The sequence below is a fragment of the Arachis hypogaea genome, chromosome 13 (assembly GCF_003086295.3).
Source record: "Arachis hypogaea cultivar Tifrunner chromosome 13, arahy.Tifrunner.gnm2.J5K5, whole genome shotgun sequence".
Classification (NCBI taxonomy): Eukaryota; Viridiplantae; Streptophyta; class Magnoliopsida; order Fabales; family Fabaceae; genus Arachis; species Arachis hypogaea.
Genome location: NC_092048.1, coordinates 56,766,399 through 56,775,568, shown reverse-complemented (window position 1 = coordinate 56,775,568; position 9,170 = coordinate 56,766,399). Strand labels below are relative to the sequence as shown.

General features: G+C 33.7%; 1 protein-coding gene and 1 long non-coding RNA gene across 2 annotated transcripts; one reads left to right on the top strand and one right to left on the bottom strand.

The window, feature by feature from the left end:
• Window positions 1-758: 758 nt before the first annotated feature.
• Window positions 759-2,909, top strand: LOC112738411 (uncharacterized). The gene is made up of 4 exons (XR_003169380.3): window positions 759-1,108; window positions 1,208-1,257; window positions 1,386-1,517; window positions 2,386-2,909. It is a non-coding gene; the product is annotated as an uncharacterized lncRNA (long non-coding RNA).
• Window positions 2,716-4,638, bottom strand: LOC112738410 (1,4-dihydroxy-2-naphthoyl-CoA thioesterase 1). Its single transcript, XM_025788861.3, has 3 exons — window positions 4,030-4,638; window positions 3,720-3,911; window positions 2,716-3,049 (listed from the first exon to the last, which is right to left on the bottom strand). The coding sequence occupies exons 1-3, from the start codon at window positions 4,198-4,200 to the stop codon at window positions 2,897-2,899; spliced, it is 516 nt and encodes a 171-aa protein (XP_025644646.1). The 5' UTR covers window positions 4,201-4,638; the 3' UTR covers window positions 2,716-2,896.
• Window positions 4,639-9,170: the final 4,532 nt, after the last annotated feature.

The window sequence follows — 9,170 nt, the reverse complement described above, 5'->3', positions numbered from 1 at the left end:
TGGTCACCTTAAAAATAGCAATGTACATTTAAAAACAGATTTCTTAGAGTCAAACCAACTTTTGATAGTAACTGACCTTGATTCTTATTAATTGTCGTTGCATAAAAAATTATAATAAGAAACTGTTTGTATTGAAATTTAAATGGTATCCTATGATTAGATAGTATTAAAAGTCATCCTTAAAATAAATACTTTCTGTCCAGAATTTTTTTTCTGTCATACTTAGATTCTATTACATGTTTTTCAGGTTTTGTGATAACTGATAACTAAACGTGTCCCATTACATAATCCTATCAAATGATCAATGTTCTTTAGGTAGCGTTTGTTTTGAGGTACTGAGACAGAGACTGAGAGACTGAGACTCAGTATCGTGTTTGTTAGTTTAGAGACTGGTACTAAAATTTTTGTCTCTGTCTCTAAAATTTTAGTATTTCAGTACCTCCAAAAAGTAGGGACACAGGGGACTGGAATTTTTAGAGATGGAGACTGAAACTTTAATAACATTTTATACCTAAAATACGTTCATTTCAATTAATTAATTCCAATTTTATCCTTTGTGCAAATTAAATTAGAATTTCATTCTTGTTTTAATTCCTGTCTCCCATTTTGCACCAAACAGAATACTGAGATTTATTTCAATCCCTGTTTCTTAGTCTTTGTCTCTTAGTCTCAGTCTTTCCGTCTCTTTCTCTCTTTCTCTCCACCAAACGCTACCTTAGTAACATAATAGACATTCCTACCTCAAGTGTTTGGAACCTGATGGTGTTTAAAAATTCGAGAGTGTGCACCAAAATATCATTGTTCGTTTTTATTGGACATTCCTTTTTTTGTTGGGTCAGGTTTTATTGGGCATTCTTTTTCAGAGCTGTAATAAGTTTGGGCTTCACCGGTGTTCAAACTCATCATATATTGATTAATCTCATCCACAATTTGCAACTTCTCATGCCCCCGCCCCCTGCCTCCATAACATATGACGGGTAACAGGGATCCCGAATCTGCCGGAGACCACAGCGGCCACTACCGAAGTAGTTTTGCTGCCGTTAATTCCAAAACAGCAGACACCCGAATTGGGGATTATTTTAAACTTGTTCGTGTTCACCATGCTAATGTAAATCACTAACCGTTTCCTTCAGCAACTTTAAAGTTCAAAGTTTTTCAATTTTCACAAAATCAAGTTAACTAAACCCTGATTTTATGGTTTTTTAAGGCTTTAGTGCATTCGTCTCGGTGTTTTTGGTTTCCATTCAAACCCCAATTGTAAGTTAGGAATTCTTATTTTCCTTTTAATCTCTGTTTGTAGTGAATGTCAGTGATATACTGATATTTGACTTGAATGGCTTATGTTATAAGACTTGATTATGATTCACTTTCATGTTTTGCAATAGGCATTTCGAAGATTAGGAGCTTCAGTGAATAAATTGTAAGGTTGTTTCAGAAGAGGTGCCTGGGACTCTATCTTCTCTCAAACTTTCTAGCATGGAGCTGAATGATTTGACCCAAAAGCTTGGTAATTTAAGGTAATATTGGAAAACATGCTAAATTCAAAATGCTATTATCATGCATTACCATCATTACATGAATTCAACGAAGTATTTCACATATGGTGTATTGCGTACTGCGTACCCGTCCGCATGCTGGAACGTATTGTGTTTCATGTAACTATATGCATTAGTTTAACAAATGTTTGGTTGTATTATACAAAGGGAATGTACATTTTGTTCCCTGAAATTGCACGAGCAATTTGTTCTCGGAAATGTGACTCCTGTCAATCCCGAGCAAACTTTCGTGTTACAACTGTTAGTGTAGCCCTGATGTAGACAATTAATTACTGCCTTGGCTGTGATTATGCATTACTTGAATGAATGTTTCTTTATACATATAAGCTGAGTTGAACTTTTAAGTTAATATAATTTACATTAACAATGAGGTTGTGTAAATAAGATCTAGTGTATCTTGTTTAAAATTCATGACCAAACTATTAATAATGAGAAATGATTTACCCTCCAAATAGATCATCCTAAACTTCCTCTGAACTATTAAATGAGGGAATACTTGATTGCTTTTTTGATATTTTAAGACATCAAAAGTTTCTACTTTTTCACTATTTTTAGTGTTTAGGTATTTAGGAGTATTTTCAGGATGATATATAATTTCACATTATTATTTTGCTTAATAGAAATCTGACTTAGTCAATGATGAGTTGACTAATCAACTCATCCCCTTTTGGCCCCTGACCTTTTTCATTTTAGACAATCCATCCCCTAACTATAGAAAAATGACAACCTGCCCACTATCCTTCCTTTCATGTTCTTTTTCTATATGGTTGCCAATTATAGCCCGTCAAGTCAGAATGTCTCTGATGATGTTATGCCATTCATTTCTTAGGCATATAAATTCTGGAGTTCACATAGGAAGGAAGGAAGAAAGCAGTATCAGTTCGAGATCCTATCTTAAGAACCCAGCATCATAACACCAGTAATATCGTCGACGTGCATAAGGATGTTGTTTCTGGGATTAAGCTTGGTTGAATAGGAGTCATTGTGTTGATGTATGATCTTTTCATTGTCTTGGATTCTATTGAAATCACAAGCTATCTGTTGAAAAACGAACATCTAGTGCTTTCAAATTTAAAGCTGCCATTGCAAAATAGTAGGAAAAATTGCTCAATCAGGGCCCTAGTCTCTATGTCTAGTGTTGACCCTGAATATCAATCCATTTCTAAAACAGATATTCTATACTTCAATATAGGTTACAAAATGTGAATATTGTGATGACTCTGTTCATTTTTGAAGCTATGAATCTCGATCTGTAAATAAATTTGAATCTTAGGTTTATTGTAATATGTAATTTCATTGAGGCAGAACATGTATCAGTTGACTATATTGGAAAACAATATTTATAGTTTTGCATGCTTCTTTAGCATTTCTGCAGCATCTTTTGCATTTTCTGGTACTGGCATGTTGCACAGTAGAGTTACTCTAGAAGATGATACCAAAGCTTTGTTTCTTGAATTTGACGGATCAATTTTCCACATTCTCACATCCCATACCTGCTACAGAGAAAAATTGTGTTATGGAATGCTTTCTGATTAACCCACAATTATAAAAGAGATCAATAACATTTTATATAAAATGATCATAGTCGTCTTATTTTGGTGACTTATAAGATAAAGCAATTTCATTGTTTTAAGAGTTTGGCTAAGCTGTTCCTTGGAAATATTTGTTAAGAAAACGAAAGGATGATTTTATAGACTAAGAAAACCTCTATACATATATTACATTGGAAGATTATTTTTTTTTTCTTTTTTTTCAATAAGAAATTATCACTTTTGTATTCATAACAAGTGTCCTTATAATACTAGTCAGCAAAATCGTTGTTTTAAATTTTAATTCTAATCCACTACACCTTTGAATTTTGTTTTTTTTTTTTTTTTTCTAATTATGGTGGGCGTATCCGTTGTTTTTTTTCTAACACATGCACAAGACCAAGGAAGGATAAGGATCAAGTTTTAGTGCAGACACCCTGTAATCAAATCAAGCCTCTGAAGTCAGAACTAAATGAGTACTACATGATTTTTAGCCAATGACGTACTTTTTGGAAGAGTTTTGACTATTCAATGTTATATTATTTGATTTAATACAAAAACATACATGATAAAACATAACACGAAGATTGAAGAGTCAGCATCAAAGAAGAAAAAAGTGAAACGGGTAAAGCACCTGAATGGTTTTGCCAAGATTCAAAGGGGTAGCTTGGGCGTGGACCAATTCACCAAGTTCTGCTCGTTTGACATGGTTGATGCTAAGTTGAATTCCAGCTACCCTTTGAAAACCAGAAGCTATGTGTGCTCCCATGCTTGCTAGTGACTCTGCTATCAGTGCTGATACCCCTCCATGAAGCACCTTAAATGGCTGGCCTCATATTCAAATTCGATTCCATAAAATTAAATTCATTTTATTCTTCGTAAATGAAAAAAGAAAAAAAAAAGAAAAAGAAGAAAGAAATTGCAGGTGGGTTATTGTTATTGACCTGGCAGCATTTCTCGGTAACAATGAAACGGCCGGAAATTCTTTGGGGTGTTATATCTTCAAATTCAAACCCAAATAAATGAAGGGGAACGTCCAAAACTGCAGTTTTGGATTTTTCCGATGATGATGATGATGATGATGATGATGATGATGATGAAGCCTTATCCTCCATGAAACAATAACTGGACAAAAATAAAAGCTATTATCTTTCTTTCTTTCTGTTCTATTGTTATCTCTTTTTCCGTAAGAACACAAAAGGCAACCTGAGATGCTTGGTTATAAAACTGGACTTTGAGGATGTGAGGTCTGATTCCGAGGGTATTTTGGCCCACTAAATGGGAATGGAAGTTTGGGTTGGTGAGGAAGCATTTCGATATTGACTTCCTACCTTAATGGTACAAGGCGAAATTGGGAGTCGCAAATGGTCAAAATTTCCATCATCAAACACAACAATAATAATAAACAAGGATAGAAAAGCAATGAACGGCGGCGGTGGCTAACAATAAACTATAATTTAAATGGTATAGTCTTTTTATATTTATTTTAAAATTATAAATTCAAATCTCACTTTTAATATTAAATAAATAAATGAATGGACGGCGGCGGCTTAACCGCGACAGAGTTATGGCCTTATGGGTAGTAACGTTTCTTAATATGCCTAATTACGTAATTAACTATCGAACAAGGACACTACAAGCTGTGTATAGCCGTATAGGTGTCTCGGAAATTTTGGATAAGACGCATAATTGAGACTTTTTTTGACGCAATCAAAAAATTTTTGGATACTTAAATACCTTCAGACACAATTATTATTGGTTTTGACTTATTTAAATAAAAAATCTTTTACATAATTTTTTTATTAAATTTTAAATACGTTTAAGTATTTTGATTTAAAAAAATAAATTATTTATTATTTATATTTTTTTTAAATTAATAATACTTTATTTAAAAAAACATTAAGATATTTTTAATATTTGAAAGTTTTTTTAAAAAAATTTAAAATGATTTTTGTCTATTAAAAAAATATTTTTTAAAAAAATAATTTTTTTTCAAAAGTTAATTCAAACTTATTCTTAAAATTAGTATTTTTTACTTTATTCTACTTTATATTATTGAAATATGCTTGAAAATAATATATATTATTAATTATTAGATAAAAATTTATGTAAAATATTTTATATAATTAAAAACAATAAATTTTTATTTTAATATAAATAAAATATCAAGATACCTATTATAGTTTATTTATAAATTCTTTTATAAAATATATATCGTATTATTGTGTTTTTGTGTCTAACAACTCTTTGAAGTATATATATATATATATCATATTCGTATCACACTAAAAATTTTAAATTTCATCATATCTATCCTAAGGAAATTTTTGGTAAATATTTTTTTTCTTAAGAAAAGTATTATTAATAAAAAGATATTTTATTACTTTCAACTTGAGTTCAAAGTTTTTACTAAGAAATAAAATATTTTTTATTTCAATTAATTTTATATTTAATTAGTAAAATAATGAATTAAAAGGCATATTAATGCTTATTAATCTATTTCCATTAATACATATGTATATATATAGAAGATAAATATTAACCTTCAGTCATGTAAACTGTAAAGTGAATGTTAACTACATTATTATTTCACCCTGAAGTAAAGAAATGTGTCATTTTCATTTAGGCTACTATTCTATGAACAGAAAAAAGGATCATTTATTATTGTTGTTGTTATTGTTCTTGAATAAAAATTAATATAAATAATATAAAATATATTTTATTATTGATTAATTTTATTTTATTATTTTAAATTGTGTTAAAAAGTATAGAGTTTATCAACTAATTAACACATTTTTACTTAATTAATTGAGTTTTTCAAATCTTATTTTTGATGAAGTTGTGTGTGAAAAATAATGCTTTTCTATGCTCCTAATTATTAACTTCTTAATCTCTTTTTATGTCATTCGATGCCGTGATGAAATTTTTTTAAATGTTTCGGGGTTAAGGTACATCAACAACCTCAAAGAATCGAAAAGAATTGAACAAAGAAGCAAATTCAAAAAGAAATTCGGAATAGAAGCTATCTGAAAGTTTTTTTTAATGAGATTTTCTCGCCCAAACGAGATTCTCGCACAAATGGCATTTTCTCGCTTAAACAATATTTTCTCGCCCAAACGAGATCCTCACACAAACAAAATTTTCTCGCCTGAAGGAAAAGCTCGCATGCGCGAGGTCAATCCACGTGCCTTGATTAATGAAACATGTGCATCCACGTTTTGGGCTCTCTAAAGGCCCATATCAGCTGTATGTAATGGTATTTGGAAGCCAAGATGACGGGGAAGGGAGGGGGAGCATAGATCTCTCTCTCTCTCTCTCTCTCTCTCTCTCTCTCTCTCTCTCTCTCTCTCTCTCTCTCTCTCTCTCTCTCTCTCTCTCTCTCTCCTTTTAGAGTTTTAGAACTTTGAATTTTAGAGAGTAGATTTTACATTCTTGACTTGAGTTAGAAACTTGAGTCATTAATGTCTAAGTTGATTGATAATTTAGAGATGTTGATTAATCTTATTTTCGTTAACGCTAATCTTTTACTAATTTAATTAGTAAGTTGGTTAGGACTTGTGGATTAGAGTTAATTAAACCTAATTGACTTTCCTCAATTTGTAGAGGTTGGGAAATTGGATTTTGTATAAGATGTCGTTAGTACGTGTTGAGAGATAGATCGGAGACTCGCCGGTCTTGGGTAATGATAAGATCGGATCTTCTTGGAGCGACAGGGGTGGTACTTGCAAAAATACTCTAACGCCCAAGTCAAAATAGATCTAAGAGGTATAGGTGAAGATTAGGAATGTATGACGTACTTGAGGGAGCCTTTAGCTCCCCTTATATAGTTTGAGGTTGTTATCTTATCTTATCTTATTGGCTAAGATAAGAGAAGTATTTGATTTGAATGTTGGTTAGGGGTTTTGAGGTTACCAGACTGGTTTAGACCGTGAGGGAGGCTCAAGCCCGAGCAACCGGGTTGTGGCTTCTCTGATGAGGGACTCGGAGATCAGGTCCGGAACAGTTGCCCCCAGAGCGAGGAAATGTTCTTTGCTCATCCTCATTGCTGGAAGAGTTCGTTTTGCCGCATAGCCGCTGAGGTTGGCAAGGAGGGTAGAGTGCCTGGATTGGCCTTCTTGTCAGGGTCGGGAGTCCGTGATGTGTTTGGCCGTCCCATCACTTGTCCGTTGCATTTTCTGAAGAGGGTTCTGTCATTTGCAATTCCCCAGGCGCCATAATGACGTTTAATGTGAGGAGAATTTTTGGGTTCTCTTTCTTTTCTTATTCTTCATTCTATTTATTTATGAGATGTTTGGGGTTTTCTGGCTTTCTATTTCTTCTTGCCTCTTTGCTGTAACCGCTCATTTCTCTTTTCCTCTGTATTTCTCCATGCCTGTAACTACCTTTTCTTCTTCCATTTTCCTTGCTTGATAGTTTGCCGTATTCCCTCTTTGGAGTTGCTTTGGTTGCATCTGTTGGTGCTCTGGTGGATGTGCTGGTGCTGCATTCAGTTCCTTGCCCCCTTTTTGTTTGTTTTTTTTTCTCGAAAAAATTAGGTTGGTGTTCTTCTGTAGTGTTTTACTTCTTTTTATATTATGCTTTTTGCTTTCTGAATAGGGGTAGTAGGAAAACGAAGAGGTAGGGGTGGGGGAGAGTGCCACTATTTTAATATAGTTTCTTATTTTAATATAGTTTATGTTAAATTAGAGTTTGAATTGGTGAATTGGAGCCTTGGAACAAACTCTTGGTGGCTGAAATCATTGGAGTTGATTGGGAATCTTGAAGCTTGAATTTTGGTGTTTTTGAGCTTAGAGAGGAATCGGCCAAGGTATGATTTTGGTTTCTCATAGTTAAGATATAATGTGTCGTGAAAGCTTAGGCTAGTTGACCATAGGATAAGATGAATATATGAATGATTATGTTTAGTGAATAATAATGATAATTGTCGAATTTGATGTAAATGGGAGTTGAGTTGGTTGCTTGGATTGATTCGTTATGACATGAACATGAAATGTTGATTTTTGGTGTTTGATGTTGAAATTTGTGAAAAATTGTGATTGTAAAAGTTGATTAGATTAGAGGTTTAGGATGTGGTATGTTGTGGAATGAATGGATGGTGTACGAATATGGTTTGGACATGTTTGGAGCTGTTTTGGTTAGGAAATAAGGGTTTTGAAATTGAGAATTTGGAAAACTTGTGGTTTGGTATTTTTGGTAAAGCTTGATTTTTAACTAAATTCGGTGGTTGGTGCATGAAATTATGATTACACTTTTCACAACTCCGCACAACTAACCAGCAAGTGCACTGGGTCGTCCAAGTAATACCTTATGTGAGTAAGGGTCGATCCCACAGAGATTGTCGGCTTGAAGCAAGCTATGGTTATTTTGTAGATCTCAGTTAGGAGATTAATGATAATAGTGGTTATATTTATGAAAATAAATAACATGAAATAAACAGTACTTGTGATTCAGTAATGAGAAGCAGGTTGAGGTTCCGGAGATGCTCTGTCATCTGAATCTCTGCTTTCCTACTGTCTTCTTCTCCAAACACGCATGGCTTCCTTCCATGGTAGGCTGTATGATCCTCTCGGATGAAAATAAATCCATATGCGCTGTCACCGCACGGCTAATCATCTGTCAGTTCCCACTAGCGTTGGAATAGGACCCTTGTCCTTTTGCACACTATTACTGCGCCCAACATTTGCAGGTTTGAAGCTCGTCACAGTCATCCCCTTCCAGATCCTACTCAGAATACCACAGACAAGGTTTAGACTTTCCGGATCTCAAGAATGCTGTCAATTGGTTCTAGCCTCTACCACGAAGGTTCTGATCTCATGGATTAGAGACCCAAGAGATACACACTCAAGCTGTTGCCCAATGACTACGTTGAGCTCAGATAGAACGGGAGTGGTTGTCAGGCACGCGTTCATAGAATTGAGAATAATGATGAGTGTCACGGATCATCATCTTCTCCAGATTGAAGTACGAATGAATATCTTAGAATATAATCAAGCGTGATTGAATAGAAAACCGTAGTAATTGTATTAATCCATTGAAACACAGCAGAGCTCCTCACCCCAACCATGGGGTTTAGAGACTCATGCCG